This window comes from Telmatherina bonti (genome assembly GCF_933228915.1).
Source record: "Telmatherina bonti genome assembly, chromosome: 14".
Taxonomy (NCBI): domain Eukaryota; kingdom Metazoa; phylum Chordata; class Actinopteri; order Atheriniformes; family Telmatherinidae; genus Telmatherina; species Telmatherina bonti.
This window is the reverse complement of record NC_136612.1, coordinates 18,536,877-18,555,700: the sequence shown is the minus strand read 5'-3', so window position 1 is coordinate 18,555,700 and position 18,824 is coordinate 18,536,877. Positions and strand designations below refer to the sequence as shown.

The 18,824-nt window shown below is 41.3% G+C and overlaps 1 protein-coding gene across 1 annotated transcript; it reads right to left on the bottom strand.

The window, feature by feature from the left end:
- Positions 1-3,800: 3,800 nt before the first annotated feature.
- Positions 3,801-16,963, bottom strand: xylt2 (xylosyltransferase II). Its single transcript, XM_079252352.1, has 11 exons — positions 16,826-16,963; positions 12,307-12,832; positions 11,986-12,161; positions 10,427-10,629; positions 8,592-8,672; positions 8,288-8,504; positions 7,741-7,917; positions 7,357-7,613; positions 7,032-7,227; positions 6,473-6,806; positions 3,801-6,293 (listed from the first exon to the last, which is right to left on the bottom strand). Exons 1-11 carry the CDS (start codon positions 16,955-16,957, stop codon positions 5,971-5,973), a joined length of 2,622 nt encoding a protein of 873 aa, XP_079108478.1. The 5' UTR covers positions 16,958-16,963; the 3' UTR covers positions 3,801-5,970.
- Between the last annotated feature and the right edge of the window lie 1,861 nt (positions 16,964-18,824).

Genomic DNA, 18,824 nt, shown 5'->3' with positions numbered 1-18,824 from the left:
TTCCCAGTAATTTAATCAAAGCATTGGCACCATTAACCACGTTAATGCTCCTCAACAAAGTGTGAAGAATCGTAATGAATGCAGTGAGAAAAAAAAAAAACAACATCCCACACTGGAAAACACCACTGATTCATGCTGCACTGCACTGACACACTCATGGAGTCAAACAGTCCTCGGCACACAAACACAGAGGATCTGCTCTGCTGTTGTGTCACGACTTGAGCACAAACAGCCCATCGAAGCGACATGTCCTTCTCACTTGGGTGAAGTCAACAGCATAACAGGAAGGAGGGAAAACACAGATGGAGGGGGGGCTGACCTAAGCTGAGGCAGTGTGGGAGGGAATGGAGGAGAGGAAGCGTTGGACTCACTGTGAAGCCAATGCCGACGGTGGAAGTGAAGGACCCCGGGATGAACTTGCCCTGGTCGAACTGAACCAGCAGGGAGGTCTTGCCCACTCCGCTGTCTCCCACCAGGATCGTCTGCAAAGAGAGTCACAGGTAGAGGGAAGACATCACGTATCCAGGCTTCGCTGCCTCTGCCTGGCTCATTGCCTGAGGCCGCTGCACTGTGTGGGCACGCAGAGTGGGCTATTGTACATGTTCATCTGTTGCTTAGCGTGCAGCTCTGTGATCTGTGATGCTTTGTGACAGCTGGAGGTTGGCTCAATGTCTTCATGAGGGAAGGACAGCATGGCAATGGAAGCTGCACCACAACTAATTTCTAAATCACTCATGTCACAAAGGCATCTCAAGAATAATCATTTTCAGCCGACGTTGTAGGTGAGCTCACGTGGCTCCCAGTTTTTTCTCCTCTTAACATTTCAGCCAAGAATTAACATTTTAACAGAGTCAAAGGAAATGATCTGGATGCATACCATTGTTTCTCATCCTCTGCTGATTTTACTCCCCAACTTTGGATGTGGGATGTCAACTGGTTTTGTAGCCACTGGTTATCATATTAAGGCAGGAGCACCCATACTAGAACCCTTTGGTGGTAAATTCTTCCTTCTTTTGTGGAAATTAATCACCTCACAGCCACCATCCTCACAAAAAAAAGAAAGAAAAAAACGCACAACTCCTCCTCCAGCAGGCCTGCTGCCTGCTTCTTATCTGCAGTCTCCAAAAGCCCACATACAGCCCTGAATGACGGCACGAGGGCTTCTGCCGCTTGTAATGCGCTCAGTTTAATCACAGACATTCATGTTCTTCTCGTTCGCTTTGCTAGTCCATTATAAATACGAGCAGATGTATAGGAGGAAAATCTGAAGCTCTGTGGTTCATCTAAGTGAATTTGCTCGCTTGCTCTTTGGGTATGTTGGATCCTGAAAGGCTGAGTACAGCAACTGCACACACAGAAAAGTCTGTCAAAGATCCAGCAAGTAGACTTTTAAATAGATGGATATAAGAAATATTTAAACACGTGGACAGAAAATAAGGGGGCAAAAAAATGTGGAAAATGATCATTGGAAATAACCTAAATAATACGCAAATGAGCAGAAATCCCACAACTTGTCATAAAAAGTTGAAAAAAAAAAGATGCTTAAATCAACCCAAGATGAGCAAAAGGTGACATAAAACCATAATAACATTAATATGTTCACAAAATAATGTAAAAATGATCAAAACACAGAGAACAGAATGTTTGTTCTACATGTCCTCAGATATCTTGTCTATGTCTTTAGTTTGCTGTGTGTACTCTTGTTCATGAGATGTTTACTTACCTGTAACAGTCTAATAATAATCATCATGCCGGTTCCACATGAACATGTGATGTAGGAGGACTCTGCACAGTTCTAGTGTTTGTCAGTACGGATTCTTATGCTGTTGTCCTACTGGTGCATGAGAGCTTCCTACTTTCACCACAAAGCAAATAAAAACAACTGTGAAAACCTGTAACGTGATGCAAAATGGACTAAATTAAACTTAAGCTCACTTAAATGTAAATTAAAAATATAAAACCAAGAAACACAAACATGATATAATTCAATCCACAATTTTCCTTAACATCAAGATGACTGAGAACCACAAATCCCATCTACTGTACATACTGGTCTTTGGAGCATTCTTGTGCTGAGGGATCTGCTGTCGTGCTATCCGTCTCAACACAAGATGCTTTTCTGTTTTTAATGAAACCCATTAAACGGCGCGTTTTCTCAGGCAGATGGCAGACATCCTTTAACAGTGGGAGTAGCTGCTGTACAAGCAGAGACTGCATCTGAAGTACAAATGGTGCAGACTGGATGCGAGCTGTGCTGACTCAGTGTGAGGGACATGTGAAATCAACATATAACTATTTCATGCTTCCTACATTAAACTTTGATGCAGCCGTGTAAACACCTTCAGGACTGAAGATGGAGAAGAGAGCAGAGGTAGGTCTCCTCCTGGCACATGGGAGGTGACGGCACGTAGAATCAGGGAAGAGGTGGAGGCTTTAGCAAGGGCCATGGACCCTGGGTGCAAATGATGAATATGTCTCCATGGCAACATTAGATTTCCTTTGGTTTATCACTGGTGTGTCGTACCCTGTCACTGGAAAACCCAAGGCTCTCATATAATGTGAGACAGAAGATTCAGTGGAGGATGAACGAACTCACCCTCAGACTATATCCTGCTTGGGCAGAAAACAATTTGCCACTCGGCCGTGTTTCCACACGAACAACAGAACAAATTGATTTAAATCGAAACATTCAAGCCTGTTCAGGTGAGCTGAAGGTCGACTCCAAGCTACATCACGCGCTGTCATTTCTGAACAGCTGCAACTGGGCAAAACAGCAAATATAACCACAAATTTAATCAGAGAGGAGGCTGGAGCTTGATCCCAGTTCACCGCGATGCTTGTTTACAAAGGCCCAGTAATAAGAGTTATGGAGACCCTTGAGGCACATAGTGGGATCAAACCATTAGAATAGCAGCATTACTGGAGTAATAAAATCCACAATTTGTCAGTGAAGCAATAGAACTAGTGGTAAGACATTTCTTATTTGTATGAATTTGTGCTGGAAGCTGCTTTTGTTACCATTTCCTGTGGAAAAGTCCAGTTTCAGAGTTAAGACTAAACAGTTTATAAAATATCTGCCATTTATAGCAGCTATTTACTGAATATGAAAATTTTACATTAAATAAAATCACATTAACAGTGAAAAACTTGGCAAGCAACCCTAAAGTAGTGCAGGGTTGTGAACATACCTTATGCGTAAGCTCTTCGTTGTAGGGAAACGTGTTGGGTGGGGGGGGCGGTCCGTCCTCTGTGTCCGAGTCTACCACAGATGACCCGTATGCGCTGTCTGAGGAAACCATCCTCACTTCCTCCTTCTGTCCCTCACACAAATCATCCATTCTGCTCTGTCTTAAATGTTCACAGGTTTCTGCTTGAAGACAGCCGTAAACTAAACAAACTTCCTTTATTTCCCTTTTATCATGTTTATTGTAGTTTGTCTGCCCCTCCTTCCCTGCAGGTGTCTTTTACTTCTGAGTCATTTATAATGTAAAACTACCACAAATCGTCAGAATGACCTTAATATTTATGTGAAAGAATCCTGGTCAGAGACAAAACAGTTGTGTTGCTTACAATATTTATGATGTAAACCATGTCGAGCTTTTCTTTAAGGAAGTGACAAGGAAGCATTCGGCACCCTGGAGAGAACCTTTCTTCCTCATAAATACACTACGATCTGCTTCTCAGATGGAAAACCTCTCTGAATAAACGCCAACCGCTAAGAACGTTTGATTATGCAAGTAAAAAAAAAAAAAAAAAGTTTAAACACAAAAATCTTCAATCTGAGTATTTATTGAGTTGTCAGTAAAGATGTCTCTCCTGTGAGGTTTTCCAGAGGCATACAGTGACAGGCTCAAGTTCCCAGCTCAGATAAGACCCACGAAGCCGATGATGCCTCGCCAGCCGGACTGCTGCTGACAATCACTGCAGCTTGGACAGAAACTGCCAACTCCCACCCAGAAGAAAAAAAAAAGAAAAAAAAGAGACACAACCGAACACAAAACTGCTTCAAGTGACGCTGAACATGTGACACACTTCCAGAGCAGTTCTGACAGCAAAGAGTGAAGAGAGATGAACAATTTCTGTCAATCAGGATAGAAAAATAACATTGTACAGCATCCATTATTCTCTCTTCTCAATAAAACTGGGGCTTCTCTGAAGCAAGTGTATTGTGTGAGGTAAACAAGGTCACTTGAACTTTTGTGGCGGCCAATTATTATCATTTAAGAACACAAGTAAAACTAGAAATTAACATAAAAAACATGGGGGTCTTACAAGCTAAATTCTGCAAGCCATCATCACGTAGTAAACAATTCTTGTTTCACAGAAAGGCAGCTTAAGTCTTCTGATTACACTTAAATAAAAAAAAAACACAAACATACAGTGTACTGTTCACCATTGTTTTTGGTTGGTGGACTTAAAACATAAGTTAAAATGAAATGCATGTTTAGAACTTAAATATGAGTGATGACCAACCCAACAGGCGAACAAACACAGTTGTGAAAACATTCTGCACATACAGAGACACGCAGGAGGTACAATGGTCTGCAATTTCAACACATTGCATTTAAAGGAAGTTTTTGACATTAAGTAAAATGAATATATTTGCTTGCCAGGAAAAGAATGACACTAGTTTCATGTACAGTACAGTATGTAATGATATGTAATCAAGCTAACCCCCCAACCACATGGGAGGCACATTAAAAACCATTAGATTTACTTAAATAAGATTTTAAAACACCTTATTTAAGCCTTTCAACTCCAAATAACCCCATATGAAATGAGAATTTGTTGTCTTGATTCATTCTATGGTTTGCAAAGTTACCCAAACTTTATAGATAAGTTGGATGGATTTTGCTTGAAATTTATCAGTTTCTTCAAACTTTTTGCAGTGAAAGTGATAAAGTGGTAAACTAAGCTACCTTACAAACACAAGAGTTTAGAAACTCAAACTTTGCCTCATTTGTTCTAAAGTTTTTGAACATGTCACATATTGGTTGTGTTGTTTATCTTTTCTCTTGTAACCTTGAATTTTCGCTGCCATCTACTTCACTGACACACGCACCTTAGGCACTTTCTTTGACCACAATATACTCAGGGGAGGTGGGTTTTTTTTTTGCTACAATGGAAGAATTATTTCAGGAAATAAAATGGACTAAAGAAATGCTTTAAAAAATTGTTTGTTCAAAAAATGTCAAACAGAATTAAAAAGACCACTCCTTAAAAAGACTCCCTCTAACCAGAGTTACAGTCCAAGTTTTAAGTGATGTGACGGTGCAATGGGAGATGTCTGTGCAGGTATTTGCCCTCTGGTGTTTGAAAAATAAAAACAACGCAGAAAACGACCAACTTCTAGTCTTCACACTGTAACCGAGTGATCTCTGTGTAACATAATCTTATAGTAAAGTGCACTTCATCTGTCTGTTCCATATGCCTACACAATAATGCTTCAAAATAAGCACAATAATAAAAACTCAGGTTCCACTCTCCTTTGAAATGAAGACAGAGCAAAGCATGGAGGTTGTTGAGTTTAAACAACTCTGCTGTTGCTTTCCAAGTAGAGTAAAAGTGAAAACTGTTCCAGCAAAACATATGTGGACTATTCGTAACTACTGCCAGACGGCTGTGTGACTGAAAACCTGTGTGCCAGCTAAAAACGAAACAATACATCTGGCGTTCATGTCCTCATTGGTTAAAAAATTAAACATGATACGAGTTTTGCGCTTGCAGTCTTCTATGTGCAAATTTTCAGCAGTCATACCCTTGTCTATCAGGTCTATGTTAACGTTTCTCCCAGAACGTTGCAGCTTCCCAGCTCAGGAACATGGGTGTGCATGTGCCTTCGAGCGCTTTCTGACCTCGGAAAGAATATTTAGCTCACACCGATTTTCCTCCAAGCCACTGATGTAGCTTCAACTGCCCTGCAGTGTTCTTGTGCATGTGTAAAAGTCTGCTGTTTCTCTTCTCTGTGGGCTACCTGATCCGCCCATCACTTTTCACTGGGCCCAGTTCAGACTTTGGATCTGGGGATAGGGAACTCCAAGCAGTCTTGGAGCAAGATCCCAAAGCTGGGCAGGAGGACGTCTGTGTGCTACACAGTTCGCCTATAATCCAGAAGGTCCCCATGATGCTGTCCACCCATGCCTCAAGGGACTGGCCCACCAGCTGAGCGTTGCGCTGAGCCACCTGCATGGCAGGCTCCTGGGGAGGCAGCTTCAGTACCGAGCTCAGCTCCTGGAAGCTCTGATCGAGGTACAGATTACCTGGTGGTCCTGAATGGAGCCAGCTGTCCTCCTCTGAAAGATAAAAGAACGAATGATGGACAAATCTTCCCTCAACAACTATTAACAGCTCTAATTAATTAAAGCCTTTTTTGCAACTTAAATCTATCTATATTTGTAAACCTCTTCCTTGTTTTCAAGTTCAATTAATCCCAACGATACTTTGCGTTTTGTGCTGTGAGTGCACCTCTCACCTTTACGTAGTGGCTCCTTATTATTAAAGGTTAATGGCATGACGAGGAAGTGCACTTCCGCCATCCGTTCCCATTGTTTTAACACCCGTATTGTCCACGTGCCGGGCCTCAAGGGATGCTGCAGGGGTGGTTTGTATTGTGTGTACTCTGCATCCACATCTACAGTAATGTCATAAGATGCTGCCACCACCAGAGCAGGATCGATCCAGACAATAGTGGCTGTTAGATTGGGACCACGTGCCCACTTCTGGACTGCCAGAGGTTCATCTAAAGGGCCGATCACGCCACCGAAATTTCTGAAGATCCTTTCTTTGGGATCCCACTCTGTTCCAATCTGTTGAGTAAGGAAAAAATGACACAAAATGAACAGATATACAGTCTTTTGATATTATTTATACAGTATAACAATAAAACAGTTTAACTTCAAAAGATTCAACTTTGATAAAGTCACCCCAGTTTTTCTATTTAAAGTAGAAAATCTCATATCTTCCTTAGGTTAATGTCAACATAAAAGCTTGTGAAAAAAACATTTATCTTATCCATCTCAGTGAGCACTTACTTCCATGTTCTTGAGCCTCTCGAACTCTCTAAGATTTGTCTCAAAGACGAGTGTAGCTTGCGGCACAGCCCACACTTCTAGTGTCTTCCTGTCCTTTGACCCTGCAGCCTGGACTTCCTGACGAACCAAGTAGCCTTGGAAGCGGTCGTCATAAAAGTACAAATTCACAGAGAGAGGATGACCTACTGGTTCAAACCTGCAGTGACAAAATAAACAACATTTTTATTTATTTATTTTTTTTATAATCACACAGGAGATGAAAACAGTTTGTTTTACTAAATTTTCAGCCATTGTCTTCTTCAAACTACAGAAACAGACGGCGCACCTGCAGGCCTCCACGTTACTCTGAGAAGTCACCAGACTCTTCAGGCCCAGACGAAAGAAAGAAGTGTATGCAGTGAGAGCCACATCACTGAGGGAACCCACACCATCCAGCTGCTCAAAAAGGCTCTCCCAGTATGCTTTGATGGCTGCAGTTCCAGGAGCATACTGGCCATACAGGTGGGTATCCAGGATGTCTATAGCCTCCTGGTTCACAGTTGACTCAAACTTTCGGGCAAAGAACGTCAGACGGGACAGTTGCTGTGGATGAAAAATGACATTAGTGACGAAGAAACCGCAAAGGAGAAAGAAAAGAAAAAAATACAAACAAAAAAAAAAAGCAGGAAAGAAAAGATGAGTTGTGGCTGCATGCCGTATCTGCTTTCACCTGAATCCGAATGAGGTCCTGTGGTTTAAAATCATTGGGAGAGCAGCCGCACCAGTCAACGATGTGCTTGTACTGGCATTTACAGCCCAGCTTACGGTTCCAATTGGTGACACGCAGGTTATTGTCCACCAAGGTGTCACACATGTGACTGTTGCCGAGCACTGTGTGGAAGAAAGACTGGGAAGAAAGAGCGAGCGGGTAAAAATATACTTCTCGGCTGTGTGAGAAAATAAGGCTTTGTATCATAATGAAGTTACTTGTAAACTTTCCAGCACATGCTTGAATCATCTGCAACCGCAGACTCGATTACAAAAGGTCACAGCTCTGTTGCAGACTGCAGCTCCTCCTCTGAGACTAAACTACACAGTCAGATAAACTACAGTCTGGCACTTCTACTCCACACTCTGCTGCAAAGCTTTAAGTATTACATTATCTCTGCTGCTAGGCTCCTCTGACTTGACGGGGGGTACGAGGCTGAGACAGACTTGTACATCACACTGTCAGTCTTGACTACAGGAGATAAACAGACCCCTAAAGGCTTGCTTACCTCAGCAGGGAGCAGAGCGTAAGTATAGAACTGCTTCAGCCCCAAAACGAGCTCATCCTGGGAGTTGATGACGTACTCCACAAAGCTACGGGTAAGAGCAAACCAGTCAGAGCCACCTGAGACCTCCAGGCCTTCAGGGATGCTGCGTTCGCCAAGGCGCCACATGTGGTTGTCACATTCGTGGAAGAGACGGTCAAGGCCCTGCTTCTTAATAAACCTAAACGCAATTAAATATGATGAAATATGAGCCATCAGGGATATGCACCGTAATAGTGGGTTAGTGTTGGAGAGTTTCCGTCCGTACCTTGTGTTCTCTCTCCCATGAGACTTGAGGAAGTTCTTGTCTCTGTGGAGTGACAGGAACGCCACCAGTTCATCATTGGTCCTGCAGGGAGGCATTGTGGCGAGAATTTAAAGGAAAGGTTCAACCAAGCAAGACAAACTGTGTTTGAAATAAAACAGACTTAAGTGACTTTAGACCACAACTAGGACAGGATTAATGCTTCTCTGTATCTAAGCAATGCAAACTAAATGCCTTGGGATGGTTCAGGACCACCTTCAGCTGCTTTGAAAAGGATTCAAAGCTCCCCAGAAACTCAGCCAAAAAGCAGATTTTTGCTGACAGCTCTGTTATTCAGAGACCAAAAATAACTTGTTTGTTGTGACTCTGACAGAACAATTGTTCCATTAGGGAAATGGCTGCCACTTTCTGATGCTACTAAAACTGGAAGTCCGTTAAAACTAAATGTGTATGACGCAGGGCTGGATGATATGGCACAAGCTGTCATCAACATTTTCTTTTCTATATTGATTTGTCTTGATCTTTAGATTATAACAGTGTGTTAATGTTGACAATTTAAGAGAGTACACTATGGGGCTGGGCGATATGGCCAAAAAATAAAATCTACGATTTTTTTAAACCAAATCTGATTTCCGATTTTAATCGATTTTTTTCCCTTTCCTGTAAAGAAAAAGAAAAAAAAAGACAAATGTCAAAAATTATTCTTTTTCAAAAATGCTTTTATTGCGATCAGCCTAAAAGTTTACCTAAATTTAAAGTGCAACTAAACAAGCTGTTAAACAAGATTGTAAAAACAGATGCAGGCGCTGCCACTGTAAACGTTATAAGTAACAACATGTTTGTACTTCGTGCGTTTCCACTGTGAGATAGTTTTTAAGTTTTGATCATACATTTAAGAATAGGCCTCACTTCACTTGTGTAATTTTAATCTAAAATAAAAAACTGATAAATAGATAAATAAAAATGCCTCCTCTTGGAAGAAAAATAGTGATTCCTTTTAGAGTATTTTGACATTAAATAACCAAACATTTTCCCACATTGGCAATGAGGTAATAAAAATTAATGTTTCTTAATGAGCAAAAAAAAAAGATCCAGATTTTCATATTAATAAATAGTCATAAACAGCAAATTCCAATCAATCGATTAAATTGATTAATCGCCCAGCCCTAGTACACTAAGAGTGTTATTTCTAATAAATATGAAACTGCAGCTCTCATCATAGGTTTTTTTTATAGTTAGCAGCCAGTTTAGAGGCACACCACCACCTACTAGTGGACTGTATGATGAAGGACACACAGTTGGCTCTGTAGATCAGTCTCAATTCCAGTGCTCAGATCCCCACTCCCTTGCATGTTTTAGACATGTTCCTCCTCCAAAGCACCCGAGTCAGATTATTGAACTTCCTCATCAAGTTCTTTGCAGCCTGTTAGCGAGCCCTTTATTTCATTCAGGTGTGTTAAAGTAGGGTTGTCTATAAAACATGCAGGGCAGGGGGGCCTGTATGTTGAACACTGCTGTAGATTAATTGACTAAAAATATCTTCTACTTATCATTAATATCTGCATGAATTTGACCACAAACTAATTTGAAGATCATTTTCTTATCAGCTCAAGCATGAACTTCCACAAATTTAAAATAGGTAATGTTGGGTCATCGTTGCAAGCTTAAAAAATGCTATATTTAACGCACCATAGAAAATATTTACATATTTATGTTAGAATGCATTTAATAATAATACAACATATTAAAATAAGCAAGTAAAAATCAACACTATGTTGTGTCTGATAACTGGAAGTTTATCCTCATCTTCAACGTTCCGTGTCCACATGTTGACTAACCTTGTTGGGAAGTCCGTTGCACTCAGATTAATGAAAAAATCCCACTTCCATTCCAGGATAGCCAGCAGGTCCTGCATGCTGTGTAGGTAGGCCTTCAGAAGGCTGGCTCCTCCCCAGATGGTCACCATCCTCCACGGTGTGACTCGTATATTTGGGAATTGCTGAGCTATCTGCAGAACCTCCCGATGCATGTAAGCAGAGCGCTGGTGGGTTCAATAAAGCCAAGGGTCGGTTAGGCAGTTAAAACAGTTTCTATCCAAAATTATAATCTTGTTAAAGTTTGCCAAAGTTCCTGCAAATCTGCAGCCGCCACTGCGCCAAGAGCAGCAGACAGAAACTGGCTCATACTGAAAAGGAGTTTTATCTGAGAATAACAACAACCACACTGTACCATGAGTCATTGTGATACAGAGAGAAAAATCTAAATCTAGTTGTTTTTGCCCATTTTTCCTGCCTTAAGTGGTTTTAGCCGACAGCAGCCTCAAGACAGAAAAACAAGGCATAAAAAACAGCTTGGAGCAGAAATAAAATTTAATGAAGGAGTAAAGGATTAAAAATGTTAAAGACAGAAATAAGACATTAATACTTTCTAAGTATGACTGACTGTTAAAACTGAGTGAAAAAAAAAAATTCTCATTTCTCTTTGGAGATTACGTAGTTTATCAGCTTATTAACAAGCAGTGTGTTTCCAAATAAGCACAGCTACTAAAGACTCTGCAGCAATAAATGAGAGAAACTGGTCATTTCACAGTTCAGGGTCATAAGGAGAAGCTGGGTTTAGGTGAAGAACAAACATGTTATAATTAATTTACCCTGCACAGTAAATTCATAGAAAAAACTGTGAAGATTTAATTTTAAAAAAAGCGTCACATTTTGTGAAAATCTGTGTACATCCTCTCTGCAATCAGAAACAAGAAAACAGAGGAGATGAGGAGAGAGGAACAATCTCAACTGTCCTCATCTGTTGAGAGGAAAAAATACGAGACTTGGATGATGAATTGCAGAGCACCCAGAAGACAGACTCTGACCTGTTTTACAGCCTCATCTCTCAAACAGAGTTTTGCCGGGGAGATAGATGAGTTAAGGCCAGCACAGGGTGTGAGTGTCGCACTGACTTATTGTTCATCGCTGCCTCTGGTGAGCTGCTCTATCGTCTCTTGGCAGCAGAACAGAGAAGCTCCTCAGGACTCAGAAACTACTTCAGCTGCAACAGGTGCACTGACGGTACGCGCCCTGACTGGTCGACACAAATGCTGCCTTTGCCCTCCAGCTCCATACAAAACCAACCTTTCCTCTGCTAAATCCAGCCACTAAGAATAACCACACGTATCTCTATCCAGGCTAATCCCCTTTGCCACACTGTGAGAGTGGCGGCGTAAACTTAGCCTCCGTAACGCAGGAAGATCAAACCATTTTTGAGCAGGTTCTGCTTTATGATGTTCCAGAGATTCAGTGTTGCTGTAACACGAATACCTAAACTGTAATTATAACCAGGACAGTGTGTGTGTGTGTGTGTGTGTGTGTGTGTGTGTGTGTGGTAGTGAATCCACTGTGACTACCTTGTCCACATGGATGTAGTAAAAGTGGTCTCTATGGTAAATGGCTTTGATGAGACGCTTGAGCTGTCGGACAGCACGTCCATGGACCATCAGGACAAAAGCTATCCTGACGGGGTTCTCCACCTTAGCTAGGCTTAAGTCCAGTTCACTAGCAGTCTGAACCGGCTGTGACACACCTGCCCGAAAGGGAAACAGAGATACAAATCTGATTATTATTATTAATCTGGTCTGGCAGAGCGGGCAAATGATTAATTGCATTTTATTTTTCTTTACATTCTGCCCACAACCCCAAATGTCTGCGGGAACATTAAACAGTCTCACCAAGCTGAGGGCAGAACTGAGGGAGAACATCTGGCATGAGCTGCCCGGCCTGATGCTGGCACACAATGTTGGCGATCTCCTGTCTGCACTGCTGTGACCCAGCGCGGTGAAGAGCAGACAGCGCATCCTTGCCTGCGATGTCACATTTAGGCATAAAGTCACTGTTAGGGGCTTGATGTGCGCCGTCCACGCTTCCTGGCTCCCCTGGTATGGCAGCAGCTGGTAATTTCGCTGCTCCGTCGCTGAAGTTGCGGCTGCTTGACAGATCATGAGGGACTATGCCATCTAATCCAGCTGCCATCATCCCCCGCTCCTGGGGAGTCTTCTGCCTGACGTTGAGCTTTCCTCCTCGATGGCTGTTCCCTTTCCTCTGTGCGCTGGCCGCTGTGCCCCCCGTCCTCTCTAACCTGGCGTTCCATTTGCCTTTATTCCTCCCAGGTATAGAGTTTGGTTTCTCCCAGAGTGTGCCGTCTCTCTTTGGGTCCTGGTTGTTGTGGTCAGGCAGCTTAGACTGTATTGTTTTTCTCTGAAAGCGAGAGAGAGAGAGCAGGATACAAAAAACATTAGACACATTTCAAACCCATATCCAGTTCTATTCTCAGTAATTCCACAATAGCCTCTTGGATGAACATGACTGCGTTGAATTATAATCCTAGAATGGCATAAGATAAACAAAGACGTCCGCTGAGACAACAGCAGAAAGGATCCCAGAGGGAAGGATGTGTTGTTTACTTGTTGTTTTCATTTCTCTCATCTGAATTATTTTTAGCCGAGTCTCTGCCTTTCAGTGAAGCTCATCTGCAACACTGGATGGTCACACATATTCAAAGACAATCCACTGATTCACCATGCAAACCTCAAACAAACATGAGTCGGCTCTCTCTGGCCAAAAAAAAAAAAAAAAAAAAAAAAAAAAAAGGTAGATAAATTGCAAACACATTTAAAAGTAGGTCAGGTGCTCACAAACCCTTCATGCAAACATTAACAAGCTGTGTTTGTAGGTAGTGAAAGATGATCCTGCAATAGTTAATTACTTAGCAGAAGTCAACTGCACACAACTAATTTTAGTCATTGCTGGCGGACAAGAGTTGAGGATGTATATGATTAATTCAGATGCATGTTTCTTTTAATGACCATGACCTTATTTTTATCTTGTTAAAGAGAGAGACAAGGCCATGCATGGTACTGATAAGTGGATGTTAACAATCAACAACAGAAGCTTAAACAGCCTTAAATCTAATTGCCTTGTCCTTCCATCTAGAAATGTTCCCATTTAATGTGCAGTCATAAGTCAATCGAAACGGACATTATGGAAAGAGGCGCTCCACAGGAACTGCAATGGTGTTTTGTTTGTGTGTTTTTTTTGTTTCAGACAGAAAAAAAAGTCATATTCTCATATGTCAAAGATATGTAAACACTGATTTCAAATCGTCATTTGTACAATGGCAGCCATATAAAAAGCCACTGAGGTTACTCATTACCACACAAATCTGGTTCTCCCCCAATTTTAGGTGTCACTATCCCCAGCACTCTGCAAGAGTTTAGTTTTAAAGCAGAAGCATGAAGAAAATCAGTGTCACAAGAGCACAAATAACCATTCCACAAATGGAGGCTTACTTTAAAGAAAAAAAAAACTGAATTCAAGGCATTTTTAAATCTTCTTGCCAAACAGTATCACAGCTTTGGCACACTAGATTACTGGATCGCACAAAAGCCTTCTGAAAATACGCACATCGAAAATAGGAAGGAGAACCGTGCGTGGGCCAAGTGATTTCTGCCTCTTTTTAAAGCAATATGGCAGAATGTGGGCTCGCTCGCCTCGCACCGCTGGCATGCCAACAGCCCAGAGATGCTGGGAACACAAGAAAAGCAGGGGCTGTGCAGCGAGACCAGGAGCCAGATGATACGCTGCCAATACACCAGCTGCCAAACAATACTGTACAGTGAGAGCTGCTGATAGCCAAGTGCACGCTCAAACTCATCATGCAGAGAAGCATTGTGGGGCAGCTACATATGTTGTGCACAAACCTGACTTTACAAGCATGCTTGTTACCTTCTGCTGAGGAGCTCCAGTTTCTTACCAATGCAAGTTTTACATATTTGTGAACTCAACATGTGGATGAAAGAGATGCGTCAATGTAATGGCTGTATGTGTGTAGCTGTGTACAATTAAGTGCATCTAGTCTGAATAAGTGGTGTGAAGAGGTGTGTGTGACAATCAACCTGTACACAAACGGTTTTACAATAGCACCTATTTGCCACATTTTCTGGGTTTTTAGAGGCCTGTCTTGAAGCATGGGAAGCGTTCCTTTGAGAAATGAGGATTTGAACACAAAAACCACAAAAAAAAATCATCACTTCAACAACTATTTGCAGCAGTGCTGTCTCTAGAATACTTGCTAATACTTTTTCTTTCTGTTAGTTTTTGATTGCAAATTGTATAAAAACATGAGAGTACATCACCATGCTTTATGTCAGCCGCCAGAGAAAATGTTCTTGTACATAAGCCAAGCATGCAGCAGTGGCCAACATTTCAATTTTTCTTATCACTCACTTTCATGGCTTTTAATTAAGACCATCGTGTCAAAAACATACTGATTCAAAGGCGAGCTCTTTACTTTCCAATTAAAAGTGGAGCGAAATCATATCAGCGTCACCATCTGCTGAAGCAGGAATCAGCAGCAAGCACTCAACTCCACAAGAGAAGGCGGGTAAGCAGAGGGTGACACAAGGATGACAGTCATCTTCCATCCTCACAAAATTCTGTTGAATTTTAAGCACAAGGGTTTTAATAATAACACATGTGACTGGGTTCACACATGCACAGCAAGTCACTGATTAGAGCAGATGTGGCATAACAAGAGGGGCTGCAGAGCATGAAGGAAGTGTTCAGTTGAAGTGATGATTAATATGCATTCTCAAGACTGAAATTTGATTCTGCGTCTGTGAGTCTGCAAACACGCAAAGACCCCGTGCTGACATTTGCATAGATGTCTGCCAGCACAGTTGAAATAAAGTCTGACATGTGCAATGAGAAGCATCATCACATGTCTGAGCAGGAAATCATGGAACTTAGAAGAAAATTTGATTATTAATATTGTGAACAATCTGTGCCTTTCTCTTTTCCCTTGGTGGGACTAAATATAGTATATCTGTATCATTTGTCTAAAGTATCAGCCAACAAAATTGAAGTGCAGCTGAAATATCAAGGGTGTGTGCCTCACTTTTTTTTTTTTTTTTTTTTTTTTTTTTAAACAGTATAACAGGTTTTGCTGTATCTTAGTAAAAGCATGTTTAAACCTGAATTAATCAGATAAGGAAGCAGAGAGCCACAAAAACAATTGAAAGGATTCACCAATATGATGAATCACAATTTCTTTATTGACACATTGAAAGGAAGAGTGTGACTTCACTGAGGTTGGCATTGCTTATGTTAATGCAAAAGAGAAAGGTAAACACCTGAGAATCAAGCTTTGAGTTCACAGATTAGCTCATGGTTTAAACTTAAGTGATTTACAACTAATAATCCCTCATGGCAGCTTCGGGGAGGCTGCTGTCTGCACAATTACCGATCCTTCTTCTGCCTCCTCTGTGGCAAAGGTCACACAAATCTTCCCCACACAAGCCACTGTTACATCCGCTACCTGATGCAAACCCAGGAGGTGCAGATCTGTAACCTATCAGTGTGGGGAAGAATATCATACAGCCCACACCTGTCATATGATAAAGGAACAGCAAGGTGTCAGCTTCAAGCTTCAGCTTGCTTTCAAAGCTCTCCACAGGTGACATCTGTTAGCAGCTCATCTCACCTTTATTTAGGGAAAATGGGATAGTCACAGCCTCAAGGTACTGCACTCCAGGTGTGCTAGACAGACACAGGGATAAGATTTCTACAGAAGACTTGACTTCTGGTAAATAAACTGTTTCAGTGGTATGTGGTGGAGGGTCACCAGGTGTTTCACTGATGTCCTCATCTCTGAGATATATCACTTGATTGCATTAAGATAAGTGTTTGTGTTGATTAAATGCTTGCCATTCATTAATCTTAAAACACTTGACGCGTTCAGACACAGTAGCTGTATTTTACAAATGACTTCCTATTAGATGTGCAGTACAGGTTTTATTGGGTTCCTCTATCTGAATGTCAAGATTTCACAACTACGGTGACTGAAAATTAAATTACCTGAGCACTTATCAAACAAGTTACACGCCATTCACTTATACGAGGAGCACTGAATTCATGGTTGCAAACATTAAGCACGTTTTACTTTGTTTCAAGTGTTTGGGGTTTTTTTTCTTCTTTTTTTGTGGTTAATGACAAAATGGACGGGGCTGGTCTGGTTATACAAACATGTTACAGAGCCCCGATCTTCTTCTCAAACTGCTAACTAGTAGCATCAGCTAACCTTACTGTATAATAAAACACCGTGAGCTAAGCTAAGCGCTAACTGCTAGCTTTACAATTAAGCTCAACCAAATCACTGACATGTCAGAAATAATCAGCGGGAGAGTTTCTTACCTCTGCCTCGCCTTCCTCCAGACTTCTCAGACTCCATACCACAAGTCCTTGTATCAGGAGGATAGTTAATGCGGCGACAATCGCTAGTTTATAACGTCGGAGAAGCTTTTGCACTCTTACGCTGGCCACCATTTTTCCGACTCCAATTGACTGAGAGCGCGTGCAGGGAGCATTCTGAACCGCGCGCCCACGCGGGGTCGCTCTCCGGCGTAACCAGCCAAACTCTGGTTGCCCCCCCAAAACCAGGAAAGGTATGTTAAAATATACTTCATTTATTTATCATCTTATTTGTTTACAATCCATCTCCTATTCTACTACCTTGCTTTGCTATTTCTCTGCAAAATCTAATCAAGGTGACTGTTAAAGTTTCATACACAGACTGTGTGTGTGTGTGTGTGTGTGTGTGTATATATATATATATATATATATATATATATATATATATATATATATATATAAAAAATTTATTTAATGAAGATACTTGGGGGGAAAAAAGAAAACTGCTCTTTTGTTTACAAGGAAATTTTCTTAATATAAAACCCATATCCTATGAATTATTAACACAACAGAGCTGTTTTGAACAAATAAATTAATCAGTTATTTTTAGTAGCAATGACATTTTCTTCTTCAAATATTGATCCAATCTATTTTCTCAAGTTTTTCAGATTCATTCTTTTCAAGCCAGCATCTGTTTTGAAAACAGCCTATGATGAATTTAGCGGAAAAAGTAAGGAAATTGGTATTTGGTAGGTCATTTGTTAATTGTGACAATGCTTCTTGCTAATTAACCTCAAATTGTTTGAAAGTTTATCCTACTTTCACATTATGGAACATTTTTAAGCTAAATGCATTTGTGGGATGTGCAGGAAAGGGTTGCATCCTGGAAAAACTTCACAAATGCCAGTGCCAGATTTTTATTTATTTATTTATTTATTTATTTATTTTCCACTGCTGATTCTTGTTTTGAGTTTCTGGTATCCAGGTGTATGAATGGCAAGCATAGACCCTGCCACAGACTGGATCTGTGCCAGTGTCTGGTCCAACACTCCTAAGTTTAACTAACTTGCATATGGCCTTTTTAGGGTTGGTGTTACGCAAAAGCAAGCTGCAGAATTATTTGGAGTGAACCTCAACAGAATCTCTAAACTGAAGGCCAAGTTCCATACAGTAGAAGATTGCAGACTGACCATGACAGGTTTACTCGCCCTATTGGCACTAAGGAACTTTTGACAGTTTCCTACAGATTTACAGTCAAGGTTTGCTGATCTCTGGTGTCATAGTTCTGGGATTTACCATGACTGCCCTTCATTGTTGGCCCCATTGGCTCAGGTGGTCAGTAACATGTGCACTGGAACCTGAATATGCTCAGTGATGACTCCAGATTCTGCCTTTAGAGTTGGCTCATAGGATCAGACTGTGGAGAAGATGCTTTGCTGGTTGCTGCACTGATAGGGTGACAACTTCTATAGTGGAAGAAGTGAGATGTGTGGGGCAGTGTCTTTATCACAGGAAAAACAAGAGTGAGGTTTATGAGAGATACCTTCAGCATTTGGGAGTGGAAAGGATATAATAGCTTGCTTGCAGTCTTGACTTCAATCCCATCGAACACTTTTGGGATCAGCTTGGCTATGCTATTCATGTAAGAGGGGCCAACACAGCCAGACTGTCTGATTGTGAAGAATATGATGTCATCCCACAGCAGTGTGTGTGACCAGACTGATGACCAGCATGAGAAGAAGGGGCAAGACATTTGTGGCTCTGGCTCTGCCATATGTTACTGAGGCCCCTATTTATTCAATTAATAACTGGTTAAACTGCCAACATGTCCTGTGTCTTCAGACTTCAACTATCCAATCCATTATATACATTAAATATGAGGCAATAGCAGAAGATGTTTGGCATTAGCAAACATTTGACAAGTTTTCCACAGGCACAACCCACAAATTCAACTCCACCCCATGACTGCATTTCCCTCTGAGCCATTTAAAGGGGAGACGTA